The 27781-nt window shown below is 39.8% G+C and overlaps 1 protein-coding gene across 4 annotated transcripts in view; it reads left to right on the top strand.

Moving 5' to 3' along the window:
- Nucleotides 1-27781, top strand: part of agrn (agrin) — a 173814-nt gene that overhangs the window by 112974 nt on the left and 33059 nt on the right. For 3 of the 4 annotated variants that reach the window (XM_077732487.1, XM_077732404.1, XM_077732568.1), the window contains 12 exons: nt 1908-2050; nt 2317-2422; nt 5687-5797; nt 6666-6830; nt 7560-7703; nt 9305-9429; nt 9539-9644; nt 14353-14760; nt 18626-18751; nt 22681-22808; nt 25417-25531; nt 26636-26755. In XM_077732487.1, the coding sequence (XP_077588613.1) occupies nt 1908-2050; nt 2317-2422; nt 5687-5797; nt 6666-6830; nt 7560-7703; nt 9305-9429; nt 9539-9644; nt 14353-14760; nt 18626-18751; nt 22681-22808; nt 25417-25531; nt 26636-26755 (1797 nt within the window). The remainder of the gene's footprint in view (nt 1-1907; nt 2051-2316; nt 2423-5686; nt 5798-6665; nt 6831-7559; nt 7704-9304; nt 9430-9538; nt 9645-14352; nt 14761-18625; nt 18752-22680; nt 22809-25416; nt 25532-26635; nt 26756-27781) is intronic. The other variant, XM_077732654.1, reaches the window with a different exon arrangement.

Raw genomic sequence — 27781 nt, 5'->3', positions numbered from 1 at the left:
TTATTAAATAATTCAGCTCAAATATCAAACCTTATTAGAATGAATAGCGGATAATTATGAGAATATGTGGAAGACCAGAGTTGATACACAATTGAAGAGTTTTGCATACTATTTTAAATTTTTCAAAGTAGAGTGCAAACTTTTACCTAACCATAGTTATACAAAATGTAAAGTACCCATACACATTATTCTGTCATCCTGCTTTTTAATATTCAATCAGAATAAAATTTGTTGCGCTTCAACAAGCAAATAAACATCTTGGCATGTCAGCTGAGAAAAGTTAATCTTGGTCTAAACAACACGACACTGAATGACCTGGCTTTTGTGGTCACCCAGACATTGTCCTCCTTTATTTTCTCGTCTATCGCTTATTAGACAAAAATGTAACCCCCCCCCCCCCCCCTCTCCACCACATCACTGCCTATTTTGTATGCTATTTATTTCATCTCTGTCTTTTCACCATTGCATTTCAATGGAGCTCCTATGGTTAAGAAAAATGAAGGTTTTTCGGTTATATTGAGTAATAGTGGCTTGGCGGGCAACGCAAAGCGCTTATGTAGTCATCTTTGCCAGTCATGTATTAATTGAAAGGTTCTCCAGATGCATGGTAGGCACATCAGAGAGCAAAAGCTAATTAGGACTCCCCCGTTCGCTTTTCACTTTTCTATATTCCATTCCAGTGTCTTATCTCTTCTATTTATTTGTCTCAGAGAAGGAGACTGGGGCGGAATACCAATTGGCTTCGTCTGCATTTCTCTTTCATTGTGCTCTGCTGAGCTAGCGTACACTGGCACAGGCACAAGTGGCCAACCCTTGAATGCCTTTGCTGCAATTCCATTCTCTTTCTGCTCAGTTGACTTGCTATAGAATATCTCCAAAACTTGAGAATCTTACAAATGAGTTTTTTTTTTACAAGAACTGCCGAGTGAAAGGTCGTAAAAACAAAAAGCATTGGACTTTTGTGCAGACTATTACATTTCCTCACCACTTTTCTTTCTTCCGTTTTTCAGCGTTTCCAGCTTTTAGTTGCAAGTTTTCCCTTTTATTTTTTAGAATAATGAATACGGTTTCTATGAACTTTCAGTTACCCTGAGGGGTGCTTTTCTCGCATAAGCTCTGACATTCCCTCCATCTTTTTCCAAACGGACTCCTTTCATTCCCTGCCTTCACATGCATTCACCTAATCTCCCTCAGGAGTTTTACTTGAGGTTTGTTGTTTCTCCCCCAAACGAGTCCCGAAATAATCCTGCAGCTTCTTTTTCTTCCCTCTTCATTGCCGTTTTTAAGACTCGGATTTATCTCTATGTGCTAAAGTTTATACAGCAGCTACAACAGCAGTTTTGTGATCCACCGGTCGCGGTCACGGTCTGAATTATGGGCCGTTGTTCAACATATGGGCAACCTGAGCACCTTGTTGACTTATTGAAGTGAACCAATAAAATGTCTTCCAAGGTCACTGTAAAGAAGCTGCCGGGACAACTTTCCGAAAGGTCTCGGGAGACTCAATAGTAAATGAAAAACTCAAATGAATTCAACGTTACATTGTTGCATATCTCAAAGCAGGCAGCCATAGAGCATGGCTTGGCACTGTTTTTATCCTGCACAGTTGGATAGCAAGCTTATATTTCTCTACTCTCTGAACTCGAACACCAATAGTGGCGGGGGGACCCAATTTATTTCAACTTCATTTTCCCATTAGAAAAGCACTTGTAAAGTTAATCTGCTTTAAATTTAGGCTGTGATAAAACTTTAAACAACTGTGATGGTAATTCCTTAAAAGATCCTCTCTTTTAAAGTAGTAATGCAATAACAAATGTTGAGGTTGCCCTAAGTACCCACTCTTTCTCAAGTTGTAGCTGATGAAAATTCTAATTCACTCTTAAAATGGACACTATGCCTTTTTAAAGACTGTGGCTCCGGAGGATCCGGATCTGGGTCAGAGAGCTGCGAACAAGACCGCTGTCGCTTGTTTGGAGGATCATTGGACGAAGATGCCGAAGAAGACCGGTGCATTTGCGACTTTACATGCTACACTGTGCCTCACGCCGAGGTAATGATCCTTCATTTACTGCAATATAAAATAAATATGGAAATCTCATTCACATTTGGAAATCAGTCAAAACAGGGCAAAATACATCATTACCAATTCATCAGATTGTTAACCAATGGTGGCAATGTAGTGTAACTCATTTATTTTTTGAATGCCTCAACAATTCGAAGAATGAACTTTTGCTAATCATATTTTTTTTCATCCTGTAACAGACAAGAAATTAATTTGTCATTCAAAATGTTTACTCCGCCATTTTTTATGTGTAGGTTTGCGGCTCGGACGGGGAAACCTACAACAATGAGTGTGAGCTGAAGAAGGCCAGATGTCAGAAACAAGAGCAGTTGACAGTTCAGCACCTGGGATCATGTGCAGGTCTGTTTACCTCCTCAATCCATCACCAACCTCCATTGTCATGACATCTCACATTGCTCGTTCTCTCATGTCATCCATCCATTGATGGGGAGGATTTTTAAAAAGAGTGCAGAACTACAGCTTGTAAAATGTTTGAAATTTGAACAACTTCCATGAGAATGTACAATTTTTTTCTCTATTGCTTGACGTTACCAAAAAAATCTAAATTGCTCCTCAATTTCAACTAAAGTGTTAGCCCTGTAACACAACTGGCAATTATTTCTTACTTTTAATCATTCCTATCCAAATGTTTAACTCATGTTATACCACACGACTCTTTCTATATACATTTATCAAAGAGGTGAGAGATAATCTCATCTCATTTTCTGAACCGCTTTATCCTCATTAGTGTCACGGGGGGTGCTGGAGCCTATATCAAACCTGTGAGGAATAATGTTATTATATCAATGTCCCAAGCTACAGTATATAGTGTCCCTACTGTACTTACTGCCATACTATGTTAGTTGAGTACCACTGTTGCAAACACATTCAAACTTCCAACCCTCTCTTGGTCTTTAACTAAATTTGTGAGTTAGATCAGTCTGTTAGGGCGTTAAACTGTGCGGGTCGTGGTATTCTTCCTAAAATGAAAGTGCAACATTTAGCTTGTGACTGGAAGCAGAGCAAAAGCCACTTAAGAATTTCCATTAGATCATTTCGGCATGTTTGATTCCCCATGGGAATAAAAGACTGAAATGGAATGAGAGGGAAAATTGCTGGTGTTTCGCACCCATCCCTTGAGATTGTTCTCCTTCCTAAGCTGGCCTCTTTGGGCTCTGACTGTCACGCCTTTCTTCCATCCATGGATAATCAATCCCTTTTCCAAAGAGCATTCAATGGGAACAGGGACGTCGGGTTCTCCTCTCCCACTTGCTAATGGTATAAAACTTGGATGTTGGAGAATTACACTGCCCTTCGCATTAGCTGTTGGGAAAAACTTCATTTGACCTCAACTCTTAAAGAAGCCTCAAAACATGAAAGTCTATCCCTTTTTCCAAGGAGCTCCATTTTACCCGTATTTGAATTCAGCCCCATAACTTGCAAATCCGGATGGAAGGAAAACAGAGTAAAAATGTAAATATACAGTATAACAATATATACAGTCACCCGATCCTGTAGAACTCAACAATTACAAAATAAGATTTCATTACTCAACTAAAAAGAAAGCTGTTGAATATATAACGAGGGGGAAAAAGATAGGGACAAGGTCAACATTCTTCATATTCTGAAAAAAAAATCATTTGTTTTCAACTATTAACCTATTTTTGTGGAATACTAGATGTGGTTCATACTTATCTCCGGTGGAGATAAGTGGAGTTTCAGACCCCTGGTCTAAATACTTGCAACAAGCCAGCAAAAACAATTCAGCAGATTTAGTGTGGCACAGGCCAAGCTCAATTGGGGCCAGACGATGGCAGCTCTAAGAGTAAAAAAAGCCTTGAAGGACATTAAGAACATATGAACTTAAAAGTTTTCCTGCAACCTAATAGGCTCAGTAGAGATAGCTGAATGGAGCGAAGGAAAGGAGCAAGTGAAATGAACTGTGACCACTGCCCATCCCTGGAGCTGAAATGCACTGGAAAAAGAGCAAGCCCAGTCATCACCATTAAGTTAAGGCTTATATTCACGCCTGTAACCGGGTGATTTATGACCCCGATATCTTCAGCCTCCCAACTGCAAATGAACAACCAAGAAAAAGAGATTGAAAGGGAGAAAAGAAGGAGAGATCTCTCCTTTCTGTCTGTACCCCTTTATTTTACTCTTAAAAACCTGGCATGAATTATTGGATGAATATTTTGATTGATATCTTTGCCTGCCTCAAAATAAATGGGTCTGGGTACTCAAGATTTAGGTGGGTTATGTATCAGGAATTCTACAGCACTCCTTCTTACTATCCTGATGTGCCTTGAAATTAAAATCCATGTTCCAATGAAAATACTATCAATTACACAAAATGAAAACAAAATATCTTGATTTATTATAGGCTAAATGGAAGAAAATCTTTCCTCCCACATTACAAAAGCATACATGGCAGACTGATTGGACACTAAATTCCCCCTGGTTGGTCCTCAATGTGTTGAGTATGCATGTTGTTCTTGGGATTCCGTGGGTTTTCTCCGGGTACCCTGGTTTCCTCCCACATCCAAAAAACATGCATGGTAAGTAGGCTGGTTAAAATTTCTAATTTGCCTCCTGGGTATGGGTATGATTGTGAGCGTGAATGGTTGTCCCTCTCTTCGTGTCCGGCGATTGACTGATGCCCATAGTTAGGTGGGATAGGCTCCAGCACGCCCTGCAACCCTTGTGAGGATAAATGGTTTGGAAAATGAATGAATACATGGTCCTAATCATCCAGCAAGGGTAACTCAAGCAACACTTACTCACATAGACGACACCAGATACCCTTGCTGCCAGCGAAAAAGCATACATCTGATATACCATATATACCAAAATTGCCGTTCATTCCCACAAGGCTTGAATGTCAAACGAGAGGTTGAAAGCCCTGAGCAGGCAGAGGATGTAAAATTCCACTGTATTGATAAGACTAAGGATTAAAAGATTGTACATCGTATTTCTGCCCCCCAAAAAATAAAGCATTGCTTTGTAGGACACTGTTTCAAAAACACACTGGAAAAAAACAGTATTTAGCTTGGGGCTTTTTCTATTTTTCCACCCGTGTATGCTGCATTATCGCCCTACCTTATCTTTGGGCGAACAGTCTATAACATGTCTGGTGGCAATGCCACCTTATTTTGCGGCATGTTTGTCTTTTTGAAGATGTGGAGATGGCTGAAGGGCAGTAACTCCAATCCTTTTATATCTAACAGGAACAAATGAAGAGAATGAGTTTTCAAATTGGTAGTAAATGTAAGCTGCACCTTTGTTTTTTCTTAGGACGTAATAGCATCGTTTTCTCGCTGGTTTTGAGCCTTTGTTGAGAAAATAGATTTTTTTTTCCTCCAAAATCCCCCAGCCAAAAAGTGCTTGTCAGACATTTCAATTGGATAGTTGCCTTCAAAACTGGTTTCAAAATGAAAAAAATCACCCTTTTTTTACTTTAATGCGTGCATCTGCAGATGGAAAACTGTGAATATGTGGTGGCCACTCTACAGCGATTTTGTACAGGCCCAAATCCTCATTTATAAAACCTACAACAGAAAATCTTCTAGTGACATCCCTCATCCTATTTTGCCCTTTTGTTTTCCCCCTTATCTGTAATTTCAGCCACGTCGTTACCAGAGCCCACTGAGTCCCAGCACTGCTCTCTGTCTGTGTATGGCTGCTGTGCTGACAACTTTACAACTGCCATGGGTGTTGGACTGGCTGGTTGTCCGAGTGAGTCCTAATCCATGTCCATCATGTGTTCATACTAAAAAAAAAACATATATTATCACAATTCAGCAGAGTATAACTGCTGTCTGTTTGCTAGCATTAAGTAATACATCCTTAACCTATCCTTCTAAAGTGTTTAGTGTGGTTTTGTGAAATGAGATTAGCCAAGGTAGAGCCCAAGCTTATTTATGTAAAATCCATTATTTAAACAATTTGTTTGCAACATTACTTTGGTGCTTACTTGTGTTTTTTCTGCTTTGTTGAAATTACCCATTTATATGATTAGAATTTTTGCAATAGCTCTATTCAAATTGGGTGTACAAAAGACATTTGGATATAGTGTTTTTCCTTTATTTAATAGATTTCCTGGGTATCAGATCGGAACTCTCAAATCAGGCGACTCAAACTCAAAGCCACATGCAGAAACATGCAATCCCTAAACATAACATTACACACAAACTAACTTTGACACACACACACACACACACACACACACACACACACAAACACTTGTGTGGTTATTTTCCAGTAAGTTAGAAAAATGGGGCTATGAGTGTCTGTTGTAACCTCTCAACTTGGATGCAGTACTGATGAAAAACACAATTTGAAATAAGGATGAAAACAGATTTACTTCAGATTTAGCTGACGCGCCACATCATCTATTTGTGGAACACTGAGCCTTCTCTAAATCCATAAACTCTCTTTTCTCAAGTTACACCCTTGGTGAAAAGTTTGGAGGGACTTTGTCATTCGACTGAATGGTTTAAAATTCCCAAAATGGGTGCACATGGCAGTAGAAGAGGCAGTTGAAATGAAAATTGCATTTTTAAGGAATTCATAATAATAATAATGCCCTTTTTATTGTCCTCAGGCACTTGCCAATGTAATGTCTACGGCTCCTACAAGGGCACATGCAATCCTGCAAGTGGTCAGTGCTCTTGCAAACCAGGTGTTGGTGGACTTAAGTGCGACCGCTGCGAGCCAGGCTTCTGGAACTTCCGCGGCATTGTGACGGAAAACATGAGCGGCTGCACACGTAAGCCCGTTTTGGTGTATCGCCTGAGTCAATCATGTGAAAAGTTTATTTTAAGATTCTCTGTATGCAAATGTTTGGGTCTCTTGAGTATCTTCCCACCCATCAAGTGTGAAATTACACACTTTTGTTACCTGCGTATTTCTCAAATTGTCTCTGTTAATGAGTGCTTGTGGATTCAGCAAGATATTGTATCATCATAGTTTGGCAAATTTACATAATGCCACAAACACGCCGAAAATATCTGCCCGTGACGTGCAAGCTTGACTGAGCAAATATCCTCACTTAGGCCCCAACATCCTAACAACACTGCAAATGAGGTAATTCATTTGGCTGAGACAAGACTGCCTTCTCAGTAAATTGTAATTTCAGAGATGGCTAAAATCTGTGACTAACTCTTCTTTCATTTCGGCGGAATTATTGTTGTCCCTTTAGGGCAGGGGTGGCCATGTCCGGTCCTCGAGAGCCCCTATCCAGTATGCTTTCCATATCTCCCTCCTCTACCACACCTGAATCAAACGATCACCTCATCTGTGCAGAGGCTTCATACCGATCCCAATTTATTGATGCAAGTATGTTGGTGGAGGGAGACCTGGAAAACATACTGGATAGGGGCTCTCAAGGACCGGACTTGGCCAGTCCTGCGTAGTGGTTTACAGGACAGGTCTTGTCATCACCCTTAATCGATCCACCTTTTAATCAATCTTTTCTTCTCACCTTGCCCACGGACAGCGTGCAACTGTGACGCCAGTGGGTCCGTGCGTGACGACTGTGAGCAGATGTCGGGCCTGTGCTCTTGTAAGGCTGGGGTAAATGGAATGAAGTGCAACGTGTGTCCAGATGGAAGCAAAATGGGCATGAATGGCTGTGACAAAGGTAATACAGGAGCAATAGCACAAAACTAAACTTTAAACTAGATTTAAATGACACATTACACATTGATATTACATTTTTTTTCTGTACACGAGCAACTTCCTATGGAAAGTTTTTTCCAAATCAAAAAATTAAAAGTCTTTATTGTCATTGTTTCTTTCCAAAAACGTTTCTATTGATGGACTTATCTTGCGGTTTCGTCATTCTAATAATCCTAAATGTATCTTCATTTGTTTTCACTATCATCTTATCAATCTCAACCAAATCAAAATACTGTAATACAACTATCCCATAGTGGCACAATTATTGGTTCACTCAGTTAAAAAGTGGTTAGCACGTTGGCCCCACAGTTCTGAAATTGAGGGTTCAATCACATGTACTGACCTGCTTGTGTGGCGTTTGTCTGGTCTTCCCAGGCTTGTGCAGGTTTTCTCCACAAAGTGAATGAATGAAAACGATTCAGACTTGAATTTTGTTTCGATGTATTCTTTAAATGAATTATGAACACAGTAAGTTGAAAGAAAGGTTAGCTCTTTCCATGGGAGGGGCACACAGCGCCTTGATTAAGATGCTCTATCAGCTATTGACTGGAAGTCAAATGCTTAATCAAGTCGGCAACAGGGCAGACCAGTGGGGCTCCATCCCCGCTCACCATGTCAGATGAAAAGACAAGGCAGTGAGTGGGAGGTGGAGGCGCATGAAAGCAGGAGCCAAGGACGGGGGGCACGTTAAGCTGTTATGATGTAGCTATGATGCAAAGGCCTTTCACTTATGCCCCAGTGGGTGCACACCGGTCTCCTTTGGCTTGTGCAGCAGTAACTTCAAGGCTGCGAAAGCTGCTTACGTATGAAAAGATGTACTGAATGGTAAAAATGGAAGAAAAAAAAAGCTTATCCAAAATAGTATTCCAGAGTGCAGTACATTTCCACAATATAACATATTCTGTTAGACCCACAGTGGCAGCTTGGATGAAATAGTGCACAACAGGAAAACTCAATTATTCATGTAGGAAAATACAGTCCTCCGTGACACTATTAATGTATTAACGTGATATGAGTGTATAACTCATAGAAAATGTTCCTTATCAATAATTCTGGTTTATTCTCAGTGTATGTCAATACAATTACTAATTAGAACTAAACATGAATGCATAAGACTAATTGAAAAAAGGTTCTTATCATTCTTAGACAAGGCAAGGTAAATTTGTTTATATAGCACAATTCAACACAAGGTCATTCAGTGTTTTACATCACAAGAAAATGTAAAAGCACAAATGATGCATGAAACTGACATTAAAGAATATAATTAAAGCAGTAAATACGTAAAGATAACACCAAAATAATGAATTAAAACAACTAAAGTCATATGTAACTTGAAATGTGAACTGTGAGCAGTTTGGAGAAGCAAAGGTGAAAAGTAAAGAGTGAATTTGGAGGAGAAACACGATCCTGTTCCTGTGAATTTTTAGTACATCACATATACATACTGTAGTACCATTGCTTTGTGTTTTCATTTGTAAGTACTCCAAAATCAGTGCATTTGTCCATTCATGCTGCAGTTTAAATGTAAGTGTTGTTAATAAAGTCAACCCATGTCCCTTTCAGGTCCAGAGGCTCCGAATTCATGTGACGATTTAGTTTGTAGTTTTGGAGCCTCTTGTATTAAGGTGAATGGTCAAGCCTATTGTGAGTGCCCCTCGACTGATTGTGATGAGAGCAACAAAACTAAGGTGCGTCTTTGAAGCCGGTCTCGGGGGTTGTTTTAAATGAGGGAAGCTGCTAGTGTGTTCAAAGGGAATAAGTAAGTGCTCCCTCCCCATCTATATCACCGTGGAGCAGGTGTGCGGTACTGATGGGGTGACGTATGCTGACCAGTGCCAGCTGAGGACAATTGCCTGTAGGCAAGACAAGGATATCACAGTACAACACTTTGGACAATGCACAGGTGAGACTAGATGAAACCTCCTTGCATCACAAATATTGTACAGCTGGACAAACATTTTCTCAGACCCTTTGTCTCATGCCGAGCAACAAATCTGGTCTATATTGTCAATATTGTAGCGTTTCAATTTAGTGGACCTTTAGGTAGTTGGTGTGAAATCAATCTTACCCTCAATAGACCTTTTGAGTGAATGCTAGGTCAGGATAGTGAGACCCTGAACGATATGGAATAAGATAGATAGCAAATGAAGACACTGGCAAAGACAAATGTTTTTCTGTGCTGAATTTTTCGCTTTTGGATTTAGATTCAAACCTATCTGGTAATGTCTTCAAACTCAATGTTTTCATCCCTAAGAATGTCAACGTGACTTTATCCATCCATCACAGCCCAATTCTTCAGGTTTTGGGACATATGTTATATATTTTTTACTATATACATAAAGATGAGTAGCGTATTTACCGCACTATGAGGCTCAACTAAAAGACTTCAATTTTCTGTTAGATACAGAAAATAAATATCATCAAGGTGATCTCGGGTAACAAAATCAGAATATCAATCTTGATAGGGATGTTGACCCCTTTTGAGAATTGTCAATTCAAATTTACCAGCAATGAAAATGCAGTTTGTTGAAAGAAAGAATTCCTTCTCCTTTTGGCCTTGTTGCCAAAGGACACTGTTTGAATCAGTGTTTAAGGTAGCTGGGACAGTAGCCAAGATCATGGCTTATTTGTTTAATAAAGATGTCAGTTTGACAGCCAGCTTTTGCTTTTGAGGAGGGTATAGAAACATTGCAGAGAAGAAGAGGCGGGCCAGCTGTAGGGCTCTGGAAATGAGCCATTGCCAGATGTCTTGGATGCTCATCTGTAAAACGGCCCTTTCGCCACATTGCTCGGTGCCTCCAGGCCAGGTGACCAAGTCCTTAGTACTGCTGTCAGCAGGATAACTGATCTATCCTCCGTTAGGGAGTCTTTTGCCCTCATCCTTAGGTGCCAAGCAGTTGATTTTAAAATTCTCGGCACAATGACAAAAGCAAAGATATGCCGGAAACAGGTCACCAGAGCAGACATGCTTGAAGATGTGACTTGACAGCAAAAAGATGCTGCCAAAATTCAATCTATTTTTTTCATGCTCCCATTGCCTGGCAGTTGCCATGTGGCTCGTGTGTAATACCTCGCCAAGTGTTTCCGCACTTGGAAGGAAGGCCAGGAGAAGCCTCCAAGCACATTCCTTTTTTTTCTTCCTGGTTCATTCTATCAGGGCTTCGGGGAAGAAAGAGACAGGCGCCCTGACGGAGGATCTTTTAATTCGCAGCCCCCTGTGGATGTGGTTGCGTGGCGGGAAGCATCTCCGCCACCACTGTAGGCTTCAGGGGTTCGATCTGGAGCTCATTTCACGTGTGGCTGGGTGCGAATTAGCATTAGCTCTGCCTCCCTCTCTCCCCTCGCCGTCCCTTCATCCCTCCCCTGCTGTGTACATGGAGCGGTTGTAGACGTGGTGGATTAGTGAACACTCATGCTTACTGTGTTCCATTTGTACCAAATACAACACCAAGTGCTTATGGATTTGAGTGACTATTGAGGTACGAAAGACACGGGGAGTTTCAAAACAATCACTTGAAACATTATTAATATTTTGCAGTTAAAGACATGCTAACCTAATCCCTTTGACATCATTTTCTCAAATGCTGTAGAAATGTTTTTATTATGTAGAGGAAGGACAGCATCAAAAACCAAGGATGTCCCCAATCAGAAATCGAATCAGAATTTATTGAAAATCTTAGCCAACCGCATCTTTGTTTTGGTAGGTTTTGAATCGGGTAATGTTTTTCTATTGCAATTAACGAGTCAAGGTAACAAAATGATCCATCAGTATAATGCAAAAATGAGATTGTACAGATTATTTTGGCAGTATTGAAACATACTTTGAAGTAAAAAATTAAATGTCCAACAAATCACAAGTAAAATATCTTAAATATTACATTGGGCGACTAAGATTATTCGCTGTGCAAGTATATTTATGTAAAATACATTAATTCAATGAATCGCTCTTTAATATGATTATAATTTTGCGATATCTCTATTCAAATTGTCCAGACAATGAGGCAACTCGGAATCACACGGCAAAAATATGCAATCGGAACATTCCAAATAAAAACGATGGGCAAATATCATTGTACCACAATGTATAATAGCACTTCAAGCTAAAAATGTGAAAACATATTGATACGCAGTCCTGTCCTGCACCAGTACACTATGCTGGCCATGGTGGGAAGTGGCCACTGAGTTGGCAATGACATGTCCTCCTCCCATATGGTGCTATCACCTGTAGGTTTGCAGCAAATTGGCAAATTATGCCAGCATATGGCATTGTCAGGCTGTGTGTTAGCCAGGCTTCTGTTGTCTCCACCAGTTTGTGTTAAGAGATTTTAGATCTTATTATTCAATCCCTCATCCTTCCTCCATTGTTTGCTCTGCCATCTTCTCCCCCACGGTTGCCTTTGTTAATATGTTTACTTCGTCACTCTGTCGCCCTTCTTCTGCTGGTCACTGTCTTTTCCCTTTCAATCTCATATAGCCTCCTACTCCTTACAAGAGAGCATGGTTCACTCCCCAACAATCTAAATGACAATGTTTCAACACTAACTACATGGTTCAAGACAAACAGCGATGACAAGAATTTATTTTCCTCCTCTTCATCTGGTGACATGTCTGTTCACTGGAAGAGGTACAAAGTAGAAAAAGGATTGCAAATTGAGTGTTAAATTCAATTGTGAAAAGAAGAAAAAAATGAGCAGCTGGGTTTTTTTCTTTGCCCTTCAGTTTTTGTCATAGACCACAAAAATGTGTGACTTAAAAAAAAATACTGAACAAAACAAAAAAAGGCAACGGCTCAGCGTCTGTGATAGCCACTTATTTGTTTTTCCAGAGATAAGGCTGTCATAGTGTGTATTACAAATGGAGCTATTAATGTCTATTTCGCAGGAGTGGTTGCCCACCGGTCAATGTGACAGCATCAATGGTCTTCACAGAAATGCATTCACATCTGAGAAATTTAGTTCCAAGAGTTTACTTTAATCAGTTAATATGAAAAAAAAGTCAACGTCCAAATATTTTTACCTCCAAAGGCCGCTTTCCAAAAATGATAAAAATTTTAAAAAACAAAGGAGGGTGAGACCAGCTTGAACTCCTTTGACAGATGTCCAAATTTTTCAATGTAACTAAGAACCTTCAGTCATTTATTTTAAATGCCGATCAACGCTAAGTGTCACACATACATAGTTTAATAATGAATCTGATCAATTTTTGCTTCACCAATAGATTTTGGGAAAAACAGATGTTAAAATCTAATATTATGTTTTTTCAGGAACATTGCTCCAGCCGAATCAAACTTATGCCTCAATTTGCAATTCTTTCCACTATTCTGCTACTTTTTTTTACATGCAGTGTCTCATTTTTTTCCATTCTTACCATAGCCACTACAATTATCTGCACAGCCATCCAGCTACCTGACAGTAAACATGCATGTAGAGTGACAGGTGTAGCCGAGCAGAACTGCAATGCACGCTGCCACAATGTCAACGATACAATCTACTTATGGCTCCACTCCAAATGGGAACCTTTACAAAAATGTTCCAAACTCTCAGTTGACATGATTTCCGTAGCCCTCTGCCGTCCCCGCTGGTAATGCGTTTCACACCTCAGTGAGCAAACTGTCAGTCAAGGAGGTGATTATAGCAGCATGATTAGGCGATACACATAATGCTGAACGAATTCTAATGAGGATTGTTTTATGTCACCCACATCCATTTTTTTCCCATGGGCAGTAAGCAAGCAAAAAGCCTGCTTCTTACAGCTAACTCTCTTAAGTAGTTTCTCCTTATTTACTCTTCAGGGGATTTTTTTTGTCCCGTTTATCGTTCTTTCATCACACAGTTATGTCCTTTTCCTTGGTTAATGGCCCTCTCCCTGCTAAGAGCGTCCGCTTGCCTCCATATTCTGAGTGATTCTTTGCCGAGTGAGCGCTTGCTTGTTTGCTGTGCATCTGTTTGTGGTGGCGTTGACGACGTTGGCGCCAGCGAGCGGAGTGCTGCCTTTGAAGCCCTGAGTTAAAGCAGCTCAGATTTTTTTTCATGGCCTATTTCTATCAATCATTCATCACTAGCGGCACTGGCTGTTGGTGATTAAAGCTTTACTGCTGCAAGGCAGCATGTGAATATGGATAGAAAATTCAAAGGCACGGGCATACATGTAACACCCAAAAATGAATAGCAAGTGGCAAAACATACTCGCTCAACCATAAGTTGAGTGCAAAGCTGTGTGAGCATTGTGTAAATGTCATCTATGGCCATCGTCCACGTTCATCATTATTATTGTGGAACCGCTTGGGATTCTAATTAATTTAATAGTTGGAAATGCATGTCAAAAGTGTGCTTATTGTGGAGCATGTTTCATTGCTATTTTGTTGAATATGGAATTTTACCATGCCAGGAGCTTTTTAATTCCTTATAATATATTAATATTTAATGCAAGTATTTTATGAGAACGTGACCAAATAGCATTGAGAATTTTGCCAACAATGAAATCAAAAAGAATATTTTGTTGCCTTTGGTTCAAGTTAAATATCATGGAGGCGAGTTTCATTCTGTTTCAGACATTGTCATCTTGGCTCAATCATTCATCCATTCCTTGCTTCCTCCCCTTCCCTCCACCAGAAAGCATCTCCGAGCGGGCCGAGCGAACCACTCCAACACCCTTTACCGCTACCACCATCACAACGCCAGCCACCTTAAATCATAACCAGGTGTGGGCCATCCCACCCCCGAGAACAGCCGGGACTACGGAGCAGCCCGCTGCCAGCACGCCCTCAACCACTTTCACCCACCACCGTGCGCAAACCAAACACCACCACCACCGCTTCCACATGAAACCTCAGTCGCCAAGGCCTACCACTGCGACCCCGTTTCGCAGTAGCCCCAAACCCTCCGCTGATACAAAGTCATTCGAAGGTTCAGGCAGCGGAGAACCAAGTGGAGATGACCAAGCCGAGGAAGAGGAGGAGCAGGAAGAGGAAACAGGAAGCGGCGTCCCATCAGAAGCCAGTGGGGCAGAGGAAACGTTTGGTAAATCCTTGCTCTTTCATTATCATACCCATAATGCTTTTCAAGCTATTCACATTGTGAGTGCGGAGCAAATATTTGATGTCATACCATAACATACTCATGTCATCAGAGGGTTTGAAGTTACGTGGTGGATGTTGAACGACTGTAGATTATTATTTTATTAGATGTAGTGTGTTATCACTGGCCATAACTGCATAATGAAAGCCATTACATCCAAAAAATCAAAAATGAAAATGTTCAGCCTTGATGGACATTGTGACAGACGTATTGATCGCACATTGGGAATTTTGCGGTTCAGCTATGCATCACTAAACACTGAAATACCTCAAACTTGGACATTGGTCTAGTTTGCCTTATAATTAAAAATAATAATACTATATATTGGAAGCTTTACATTGGTATTAAAATGGCCTACGGTAACTGTACTATGGCACTCATTGGAGCAAAGACCAATACCATGTTTGTACATTCCAAATATAGATCAACTATTATTATACAAATTCGTATTATAGGTTTTCCTATCGGCATTAGTCTCCAAAGTTATTGACACCTCATTAATAATCAGATCATATAGGGACTTGAAATATTGACAAATGGAATTGTTTATTTAAAAGTCTTCATTGAAAAGAAAAAAATCATTTTACTTGCTACAAAACTATCTTGCAGCAAGGGATAGAATATCTTTTTATATAACAACTGTATATTTGCTCTCCGAGTATTAGGAATACAATACTCCCAATAAGCAATTTGCTCTAATTACAAACAGCATAATTCACTGTGATTTGGTGAAGAGTATTCACATCCTAATAAAAGCATTGTTAAAATGAATTCCTATTTGACACATCCAACCCAATTAGTATAACATTAGCAGAAGGTAGGCATAGCAAATGTTGTGGTCTATGAGCGTATATCTCAATTTGAGTCAGAAAGGACTCTGCATGCTTCATTGTTACTGCCCTCTGCCCATCCTGTCAGTCTTCCAGCAATCATTTTGCTCATTCAAATAGCAAAAGATTATACTGTGAGCTGGCTGGCCAGATGAAACCACTGGCCCATATCTGTGTCTCTTTGGAATTGAGAAGCTGATGTGACTGGGCGGTTCGAGGTGTGATTGTGTCCGCACAGGCCGCCTTAAATCAGTCCCAGTCCTATGACGAGCAGTCCCAAATCTTTCCCGACATGCCCTGCTGCCTGACTAGCGCCTTTCTTTCAGTTCCCGTCTAGCATTCCCTCCACCCAGCCACCTCAGTTGTCTGTAGGCATCAAATGTATAGGATGGTCGGAAAAGCGTGACCCCCGCTGCGATCTTTCTCTTTCCTCCTTTATGCCTTCCCGCTTTCCCAGTGTCTTAGATGTATTCTCCTGTCAGTTGCTGACCAGTGCTCGGTGACGCAAGAAGCGTGGAGCCTGTCAAGCGAGGAGACCTGCTGTCATGGGGCTCTGTTTGAATGAATGTGTACCCAGCCATGCCCGTGTTGGAGTTTTTTTTTCTTTCTAAATTGTATATGTATCTATGTGAACAATACAATGTGATAGTGAAAGCAATGTCCAATCGCTTTCGTTTGGAGTGCTGAATGAAGGGATTAGACTACAAGACACATCCATAGATGTATGAAAAGTTTGGTTAAGTCATTGTAAATCAGGGCTTAAGCCTCTCGTTTGCATGTTCTTAACAAGGTTGTTCTTTTGGGCTTGCATGTTTCCATCTTCTTACCATTTGCTTCCAAATCCATCAAATGAAAGATTAGGCTCTCCTAAAAATCTTTCTTTTTCCTCTTCCGGAGTAATCTACACTACCCTTGCTAGGTTTTTTTTTAAAAGTAGCATTTTCTTCCAGCTGCCAGACAAAATTAAATTCGGTGTAAAGTGAAAAATACAAAGCAATCAGTGACACTAATATATAGTAGATTTAGCCGATGAAAAAAAAATGAGGGATGACTTTTGGTCACACACTCACATCAACAACGAAAGTGATTGGTCTTTTCAGAGTGCACATTTAACTGCAGAGATCGAAATTCAGCGTAAAATGTTCTGTATGTCCTACAATTAACTGATGACTTGTTGTGGTTGCACCCTACATTTTGTTCAAAGTCATCTGGGATTACACAAACTCACCCTTGACACCAGTGAGTATAAAAGGTACAGACAATGGGAAAATGGATAAATCATTCCTCAGTGAACCAACTGCTGTATCTAGGTTTGCCCCATTATTAGTGCACTATATAAATCAGGCAGCTGGCGGGGTGTTTCCAAGTCTTGCACAATCTATATGGTAGTTGAAATCCACACTTAACGCGTGTGTGTGTTAGTGCCTGTTTATGTGGCACTTATTCCTATGGCTCCCAATGGAATTTCAGTGCAGTCTTCTTGTCACTCCATATTGCCTTCTTCTCTTGCACCCGTCGTCCCTTCAGCTCAAAAGCCATAAATCTCCAGACCACTCTCCAACAGATGCCCTATAAGCCCTTCATCTTTCTCCTCCCTCCTTCCTTTGACCGCGAGTCCTTGAGCAGAATGTCCCCCCCGACTCTTGACGTCTTTACGACTTGTTTAGCCGTTAGCTGTTTGCCTCCATGATTATTTCTGATCTCCAAGCGGCAATAAACTGCGTCGCTTCGGCCGAGACGCCCATGCCGCCGACACCATCATTAGAGAAGATGGAGTTTCACTGCTTGTGCAGTGTAATACACAGTTGGCCAGGGAGCGGACCACACACCCTTTTTATGCTCTAAAACAGATGCAAATACAAGAAGCATATATGCATATCTTTTGTTCTCATGGGATGCATTGATGCCAGCTATCAGTCAGATCTGTTTATGTGGGAAAGAACACTGCGGTTTTATATCAAATGTGCTGCATAGGACAGACACTACACTAATTTACTGTCTGGGCTTTTACCATTTCCAATTTGCCTCCAATACCCAACAAATCCCTTACCTGGCTCATTATAGAACTTTACAATTGATGTAAAGATACCGAAAGGACAGAGAAAACTGTCAGAAGCAGGAAATCAGACAGACACTTAATGGAGTTTGTTTCCAGAACACAATAATCAATATGCCTTAAGCTTTTTTTAATCTTTTATATGGTGAGTTTTGGTTATTTGACACTGTTGCCATTCATTTAAATTACTTTATATCTATTTAATTCATGTAAGTATATTCTAGTATACTTAGGGAGGGTAGCACGGTAGGGAAAGGGGTTAGCACTTCCACCTCACAGTTCAAGGGTTCCAGGGTTTAATCCCTGGTGGGTTCTGGCCTTCCTCTGTGGAGTTTACATGTTCTCCTGTTGCCTATGTGGGTTTTCCTTGGGCTCTAATTCCTCCCACATCCCAAAAACATGCACTGTAGGCTGTCTGAACACTCCAAATTGTCCGTAGGTATGAGTGTGTGCGTGGATGGTTATTAGTCTCCAAGAATGAGGTGATCTGTGAGTCTTTTCAATGTGTCCTTGAAATAATTATCTTTTTGCGTGATATTCTGGCATCTCTTTGAATTGGCTTGCTCGCTTCATTTACCTGTTTTTGTCATTAAGAAGACACACTCCTATTCTTCTCCGACAATATAAATCTAAATGACGTCTCCATAATCCAAACTAAATCCATTAGCTACTGCTACAGTGTTTATTTTAGGCTTCACAGGGAAAAAAAAAGTTTTCTTTGTTGCACATCATTTTATTTTCTTAAACCCTTTGTGTATAAATTCATCTGGGGACATAGAGCCCAGAACAAAGAGGAAATAAAACAATCAGACTACTAATAGAAAGTTTGCCATTGTGGGATAAATGTAATAATGTATATTTAGTATATATTGTCCCAAATAATATTTCTAATATGTACACACCACTGCTTCTCTTCATCCAGTGAGCATAATGGAAAGCCCTGCAATACCAATTGCTGACCAGAGACCATCTTGTGACAACACCGAATTTGGATGCTGCCCTGACAGCGAGACTCCGGCCAGCAGTGCAGAAGGAGCAAATTGTCCACGTGAGTCTAATGTCATTCCCAAGAATTTTGACAGAAATTTCATCTGGTATTTGTTCTCTTCCAGTACATGGTCAAAATAGTTGACATTCCAGGCTCTGAGTCTTGTCAATTAAATTGCCATTTCAAATATTTAGTATCTAATTTTACATCCAGTAGCTTGCTAGCTCCTTTTTGAAAAAAATACTTTTCACATCATTGCATAAACGTTGTTAGGCATGGTTGGAAAGGGAATCCTGTTTAAAATCCACGGATTTAGATCACACCACACTTGCAAAATATCTATACCAATGTCCATATCACTTTTTGTTTATATTATATTTTAGCATAAATATTCTGCTTTCTTATTTTCATCACAAATGAAGACATTTTGTGTTCATTTCCAATATTTATTTTGTGGGTACTAATATTCTGCCATCTGCAGTAAACAAACAGATAAACAGCTGGTATCATCTCTGCTGTCATGAATCACCTCCTTCAAATTTTGGCAGATGGATCGGAAGTAAACAAATCACTCGTGGGAAAATATGACCAAAAGTTTGTCATGACTAAGAAGACGAGCATTTCACAAAACTATAATGCTCAATGAAATCATGTGTTGTAGGAGATGTAAGACCTTCGTCTGCAAACATATTTATACTGAACCCCAAGAAAATTTATTTTAAGACCGCTATGATTAGAATTAGTTGGCGTTGTCACTATTTGTGGTGGATTTTCCCTTCATATTTTGTTTTTCAGTTTTCATCTCAGCCACACTCACGTCTTATTAGTCAGTGACAATCTTCAATATCACTGTAGTGCGCTACATCTCACTTTTTTCACCCGTTGAACCGGGTCAGTGTCAATCTAGCTGTGTGATATTCTATTTCTCTGTGGACTCTGAGAGGGAGAGAGAGAGAATTGGCTACTAAAGGGCTTTCAGTCCAATCAGTGCTTTCGGACAGTCTCACTTCAAAGAGATAAAGGGCTCTGTGGCTCCTCCATCCCTTCAGTTGAATTCTGTTTTTTTATGTCTACCACTAGTGTTAATATCGCTGGCAAATTTAAAGCAATGTCTCTGCCCTGCAGTGTCCGAAAGTACAAAGTGAGTCACATGAAGAGAATTCTTTGCCCCATAACTTCAAGCGATTTTTTAAAGTTTTGTTTGCTTCAATTATTTTTAAATGTATTTCTTCACCCAATAAATCCAAGTCAAAACATAACCCACCAATCACAACAACATCTGTTGAGGTGAGTGTTAAACATGGCTTACCAAACCTCCCTAACATTTAGCAGCACAGTTTAGGTCTCCGACAGTATGGCCAACTATGATTTAGCTTTGTTTAGAAAGGGAATATTGTTACAACTTTGTTTGCTGCGTACGTTGAGTGACATTGATGCAGTCGGATAGTGTGTAATCTTGAATTAAGAGGAAATAAACACACTGTAAGTACAACATCAAAAGAGCATATTTCATATTAGTTGGTACGGTACAAATTCCAAACAATTTCCTGTCTCAATTTCCCTCTATTGACAATTTGGTATGTCGCCTTTAAAAATAGCCATCTGTTTCTTACTCAAAACAAGTCATGTAGGAAAAGAAATGGATGACTAAACAGATTAATATTGTCTCTGACAGATTTTAACACTGCTGTGTTTTTTTGCACTTTGGCCATGTTTTTTTGCGCATATTTCTGTGTAAACACATTTATATCAGCCATACTGTTGGTCACATTGAAAAACATACTACACCGGCACCAACTGTTTATCCCAACAGTAATTTCTTGAAGAAGATTACAGTCATTTACTGTTCTTGTATTCATGAACAAAAGTTACAGTGGTGGTGATTCATTTTTGATTGAAAACCCCATTGAGGCGGCTGCTTCCACTTTAAAATGTCCAGAATACAGAGACCCCACTGACAAAAAAAGGGCTACCACGATGCTGGACATGGTCTCCTAATTACAGTAACTTGTCTCATGCCACTATTGCAATTACACTTCTTTATTGACACATCCAGCTGCGAAGAAAACATATTTAAAAAGAAAAAAAATATCCAAATCATAGTTCACAGGATACTAAATTATGTTATATTTGAATGAGGCAGGGGCCTCGATATGAGATTATGGCCAAAAATGTCTTTGTGTGAGCATTAATTGTGCACTAGCTACTCTTAAAGCTTTCCATATGTGAGTGGACATCCATTATGCTTTGTGGTCCAGCTGAAACTGACGCTGTAACAGTCTTTCTTCTTTTATTCCTTTCCTCGTCAGAGTAAGAATGCGGTACATCACCTTCCCTGATGTTTGTCTTCCTCGCGCATTTAAACGCTCTCAGCCGGTTTGCTTTTTTTTTTTTTTATCTCCCTGCTCATTTCCCAGCCAAACTTTGTTCATTTTGCTTCTGTTTTATGGACACCATTAGATCCAAATCCATGACTGACCACCTGTAAAAGTACTGCAGAATGAAGGGTGCAGTGTCTACCATTTCTTTTTGGGTGCACTTTCAGACAGGCGGCATCAGTCACTGCCCCGCTGTGCTTAAGAGACAATTAAGACTATCTTTCACGATAATCATACAAGTGCTCCTCCCATTTCCCCCACTGCTGAGGCTCAGACAGGGGCAACCATGATTGATTTGGGCAATTTGTTCTGTTGATTATGAGCAGCATGGTAGCTCAGAATCTCACACATCGTCTTAGCCCTCCACTCAGGGTAAAAAAAAAGAAATTGTGCAGAGCTGATTGATGTTGTGCAACGTATTCTCCAAAGTTGCATTGAGAGAATCATCTCTTTCTCGAGATTGGCGCCTTTCTCGTTCCCCACATGATCATTGATATTGTGAATTTTTTTGCCTTCCGTGCATGGAAATCACTTGCGTGCAACTAACGAGCACTCTACCAATACATGCAGATGAAAAGCTGAATTTCTTCAACTGAGGATAATGATCAAAATTGAAAAGGCCTAGACCAAGGATTTAAAACTTTGACAATTAGATCCCATCTGGACCGAACCAGTTTGTTTTTTGGCCCAATGAGTTAACTCAATGGCAGGGAAATATAAACTTTCAAAGTTAGTTACACTAGTTTAATTAACTTGGACGTCTTCCCTTGTCAGAGTTCATTTTTGGACACTTGAAATTGGTGGACTCAGGGCTCATGTCGAGTTTCGGTCAATTTCTGTTGGTTTTGGGTCAAATTTTGACTGTGAGCGTGCAAATTAACAAATGTGACTGCGGACGCAAAAGTGCTCGCTCAAACAAATCACAACACTAAGTTTCAATGGTGTCAATGTCAAAATAAACGTACATGCAGCAAAAAAGCTGCAACGTCCCTGTCGCGCAGTGTGTCCCCACTGGCCAGATTAACCCCTGAGCCCTTTTGGGCCCACAGGCTTTATGTTTGACACCATTGGGCTAGACTTGAAGCCTAAAGAAAATATGATTCTCTGCGAAAAACACCCCACAATCCCTACCTGCCTATAAGATTGAATGATTTCATTGAAGTAAAAGGGCTTCAATAAAGTATTGATACCCACTGAGCTTTAAGATAATAAACTCTGCGTGAGTGATCTTTTTCCCCCACTGTGTTGTGTGTGTCTATAACATTTTGTCTTTTTACCCAGCCTTCCATGCCTCAGCCAACTTTTGGAATGAATCTTCGTCTGGTAAAAGAAATGAAATGGCCCAAATTTCTACCTTCTTCCCTTTCTCCCACATTTCACTTCCACGTCCACACCATTCACCACCGAATATGTGCCTCCCTCACTTTTACTGCCAGTCTTGTGAAAAACCCAATCAGTGGCACACACTAACTTGCCTTTGTCAGACACACACCAAGACGCAATCCATCACTAACCCACTACTGGCACTGTTGCTGAAAATGAAGTGTTTGTAAAGCAGCAGGAAGTGAGATCGAGGCAAAGGTTTCAGCATGTCATCCTCTCTCCCTCTAGCCACCATGAAGTTCAGTGGGTTCCTGCACTTGGACCAGGTGGAGGGCCAAGAAATAGTCTACACTCCTGAGATGGAGGACCCAAAATCGGAGCTTTTTGGGGAGACGGCCCGCAGCATCGAAAGTGCCGTAAGTGCAGAGTATTACTGCCAATAGTATACAGGTTTTCTGGCTATTGATTGATTGGAGAGATCCTCTTTTATATCTTTTCCAAAGATAAAATTGTGAAAAACCAGAAAATAAATCTAAGAGTTTCTCAATGATTGGTAAATGTCCCATAGCACATTGTTAAAAAAAATCAGATGTAAAAACAAAAGGTGAATATTGTACAGTGTATTGTAGTTAAGAATAGATTGTGTTTTGATGTGATTTTAAGAAGGGGGGATGAAGAAAACTTTCAAACTGCCCCACCCCATAAAAGTAACATCACCTGTTATATTTTCCATTTACTCAGCTCTTGAGTCAAGTTTAAAATGATAAGTAGGTGCTTCAAAGCATCATGAGGACATTACCATCCCAAATTGATGTTGAAAAATGTTGGCATCTAGACCATTCTTTTTTTTTTTTTTTGCCACTGCACTGACTCTCTTCTACGTTTTCCTGCGGAGAACCTCAAAACTAGAGAGACCTAAGTCATCTTTTAAAGTATCATTTGAAAAAACTCAGAGTCAAACTAATGTAGTTCTTACAATTCCTTCAGATTCCCAACAGTGTCAAACAAAAGATTTGTACAGTCTTTTATTCAACTAGAAAATGCAATTGCTATTGTGCAGTAGGGATGGAATGTTGTGGACAAGGACAAATACCTTTGGCACCTTTTAAAAATTCAGTATCTAGGTACAAAATGGGATTATCAAAGTAGAAATAAAAAAGAAAATTGTTTACAAACAGCAAAAAACACGTTATTTGAAAAGTCATGGAAACACAGGCTCTTATAAAAACATGCTACAGTTTGCCATGAGGTCCATATATAGAGACACAATGAAACTTTTTGAATATGTTTAGTGTGTTATCGCTGTCATCATCTAGCCTTTAAAATGAATGCTCTTGTTGTCTAGCTGGGGCCTCATTCCCCTATTAAAATCAGGCCTTGTCAGGATGCACAAAAAAGCGTTGGTGTGTAATCAGAACATCTAGCAGCTGTTGTAAAGTGTCACAGGCGTCCATTGGGAGCTCATCTATGAAAATTCAAAGCAATGCCATTGCCATTGTTCAATCGCCTGGCTCGGGGGTTTCTGTTGTCAGCCCACGTAGCATACAGTACATAACACAAACTCTGTGCGTGTACAAGCTTCTTTTGTAAGGACTGAGTGGTGTATTTTACAAAAAAAGTGAAGCTGCTTTTATTTGTGCTTGGTTATTAGCAAGACATCTGCCAAAAATACCATCGTCCACTGTATATAGATTAGATTGGACTGTTCAATGTTACTGATGATCTCAACATTCGTACTTGCATTTAGGAGCATACATACAATCGGAAAATTTATATTATCACCCACTGTCCTGTTTACTTTTGTTCAAGTAGAAATTTGACGAGGCCCTTGTTTTAGTCAAGTACAAATTCAACGTATTTATGTTCGTGAAAAACGAGATGTAAATTGCTGTCAAGAGTGTCAGTGAAAGTGGAGGATGGACAGATTAACAGAAAAAAAAGAAATGAGGGCGCATTGGACTCACACAATTTTTGATTGCCACTCGTCCATGTTTTCGCAAATTTGCTCACACAAGCAGTTTTTATAACAATCATAACACTTGAGTTTTTCTATTGGATGTGCTGAGCAGCTTATTTTGGTTTGTTCATTTTGTAAACATTCATAGAAGGAGGTTGGATGTTTTTAGCAATTTTATGTAAAGCTGTGAAGTTGTAATTATAATTCTCATTATAAGAAGCATTTAAAAATCCCTGTCCCACCAAAAAAAATCTTTTAACACATTGGACATGGTCCTTCTGGCCAAAGCATTCACTTACTTTGCCATGTCCATAACATTTGGATATTAAGTCGGCCGAGAAATCCCAGATAATAAAATGTTACACATGATATTTCTTTGAAAGCATCCTGAGCAATTTTATTATGGATTCTGTATTTAGCAGGCTCACTGGCTTCATGAGAGAGGACATGGTGTGTATTTAGTTTAGTGGATGTGATCAATCTACTGCAAAATGAAAAAAACTAAAAGGAAGACTGAAGAAAAATTTAAAATGATTTGGTTTTTCCACTTCATTGCATGACATTTTTAAACCTCCAATTTCAAGACTTAATGTTGTCCCGGATTTGTTTTGTCAGACTAGAAACAGCTTTCAGAGTAAAAAAAGTAAAGTGGCCTTAAACAAACTTGGAGAACTTTAAAGATTCTTTAAATTTTGTTTCCACATATTGGGGCAAAACTAATCAGGAGCACAACATTTATCTTCAAGCTTTAGCCCTTGTCATGAGTTTAACTAAAATGTCAATTTTTTTTCAATCTCACACATACACACATGCACACACACACACACACATGCACGCACACACACATGCACACACACACACGCTCACACACACACACACACACACACACACACACACACACACACACAAGGACCCTGACGCACACCTTCTAGCAGATGGAGTACACTTTTTGAGAAATGAAATTGGTTTAGTGATAGGTTGGCACTTGCTGCTAGCCCCATTCATTATCCTTTCACCATGTCCATTTTCCCTCTCATACCCTCTTAATCTTCCTTTCTTTTATTTAGCTCAATGACCTATTCAGGAAGTCAGAGGTTCGCAGGGACTTCATGAGTGTTCGTGTCCGCAACCTGGCGCCCAGTAACTCCATCCTGGCCTTTGTAGAGGCTAATTTCAAACCAGGTAAGAGCACAATTGACCTGAAATGTCAAGATAAGCACTAATGTAGTGAAATTAGTAATATGTATATTTATATATATATTTGATTTTAAGTACAGTCGAGACTCACACATTGATTGGTTTCACAATCACAATTTTAATCTTAGTCTAAACATGTTTTATGTCCATAATGCAAAATTTGGTGAAGCGGCTCTGGCAAAATTCACACAGTCGGGATTTCAAATTTCCAAAGCACATCTTTCTTACCTTTGAATGCAAAGCCCTTCTGCATAGCTAAACTTAATAGCGGAGAAGGATAATAATGAGGGAAAAAATAATAATTTCACAAATTCAAATGACAAAAGGTACAGCAATGTTTTTAGATAATTGTAAGTATGCTTTGGAACACTATTGCCTTCTTTTGAAATCATTGTTGCTCAAACTTTTAACAACGTTTTGGGTGCCTCATTTATAGTTTCTTCAGTAAGTGCCTATTTCGATGGATATCTGGGACTTTACTGAATCAAATGCTACAACACCGGATTTTATCCTTTGCCCGTTAATGTTCCATTTTAAAATAAAATGCTACATACCGGATTTTATCCTTTGCCCGTTAATGTTCTATTTTAAAAATCGTGCACAATTCATAAAAATCAAAAGTATCTTAGTCATCCTGAGTCTTGCTTTTAACATTCTCAAATCCTAACAGTTAAAAAAAAGGCCAACTTTCAAAGTGTGAAATGTAAAACCTAAAGATATCCGTTTTAGTCGACAAAAAACCCTATCCTGCCCTCCATCAACTCTCTTTTATTTTCATTTATGAACTGCGTTTAGCGTCCTTCATCCCCGTCATACGGGCTAAGGGCCATCGTTAAAGGCTTTGTCCTCCATGGCCAGTAAAGAAAACATCTGTGTCTAACATTATGATGCCAATTCATCTGGAACATGAAAAAAAACGTAGGCCGGGGTGCAGGTGGAGGACAAGTGGTCCCTCCAGACGCTTGCTGCTGTCACAAGCTGGGTTTTTCTGTATATCCACTGTCTGGCTAAAGAAGTACAAGTCCTGAGTGTTCCGTAGTGCTCCTTTGAGGTCTTGCCCTAAGTGGATGTGCCTTTTGTTTATTACAGATACAAGATACACAGTAGAGGACATTGAGGGAGCGCTGCTCAAACAGCTGAAGGTCTCCAAGGAAACAAGCATCACAGTGAAGAAGCCGGTGGATGAAAATATTCGCTTCAACAACTATGGTAATTGATTAAGTAGCGTGAAGAAGTAAATGAATAGTGTAGTTATTCAAAAGGTGATGTTACTTCGGGGGTAATACAACTTTACAATAAAGCTATGATTAAAAGTCTAAATGGGTTTATAGTCTAGACCAGGGGTAGGGAACTTATGGCTCGGGAGCCACATGTGGCTCTTTTGATGTGGCTCTGAGCTAAAATATGGAAATCGGTGGTGAGAGAGCCGAGTCCCGAACGCACCAATAGGAACGTTGCGTCGGCACTGTGGTATTGTTTTTTTCTTCATTAGAGTCTTCTGCATCAATTCTCTCATTGATACTCATCGAACTCATTGATATTCATTGATTAGCAACAATGTAACATGTTGTCAAACGAATTCTGAAACTTTTTGTACTTTAAAAGTGGTAAAATAACAAAAAAAAGTCCCACATTTTCATATGTTTAGATTTTCAACTTGTGAGTTTGGCTCTCAAAGAATACCATTTGAAAATAGGAATCGTTTATGGCTCTTTCTTTCCCGGCCCCTGGTCTAGACGTACATTTAGTGATAATGTCATGTAACTGGGTAAATCGTTAGTAAACTGGATGAAGTGATTTACAATAGTTTAACAGGCGACACAGTGGGGGAGGGTTAGCGCATCTGCCTCACAATTCTGACATCAACGGTTGAATCCCTGGTGGACCCAACCTTCGTGTGTGGAGTTTGCATGTTCTCCCCTTTCCATGCCAAAAATGTGCATGGTTGGCTGCTTTAGCACTCTAAATTGTCCTTAGGCATGAGTATGTGCATGAATAGTTATTTGTCTCATTGTGACCTGAGATTACCTAGCAAACAATTTAAGGTGTTCTCCACCTACTTCCCAAAATTTGGCTGTGATAAGCTCCAGCACCCCCACGAACCTTGTGAAAAGAAGTGTGGTGAAAGCTTTAAATCTCATTATATCCTTGTATAATGACAATAAAAGCATTCAATTCAATTTAACCAGTTTAATTAATGTTTTAAGACTGAACCCTTCTTAGCAGTTGATTAGG

This window comes from Stigmatopora nigra, chromosome 1 (genome assembly GCF_051989575.1).
Source record: "Stigmatopora nigra isolate UIUO_SnigA chromosome 1, RoL_Snig_1.1, whole genome shotgun sequence".
Taxonomy (NCBI): domain Eukaryota; kingdom Metazoa; phylum Chordata; class Actinopteri; order Syngnathiformes; family Syngnathidae; genus Stigmatopora; species Stigmatopora nigra.
Note: the sequence above shows the minus strand (reverse complement) of the source record. Positions and strands in the feature narration are given on the sequence as shown.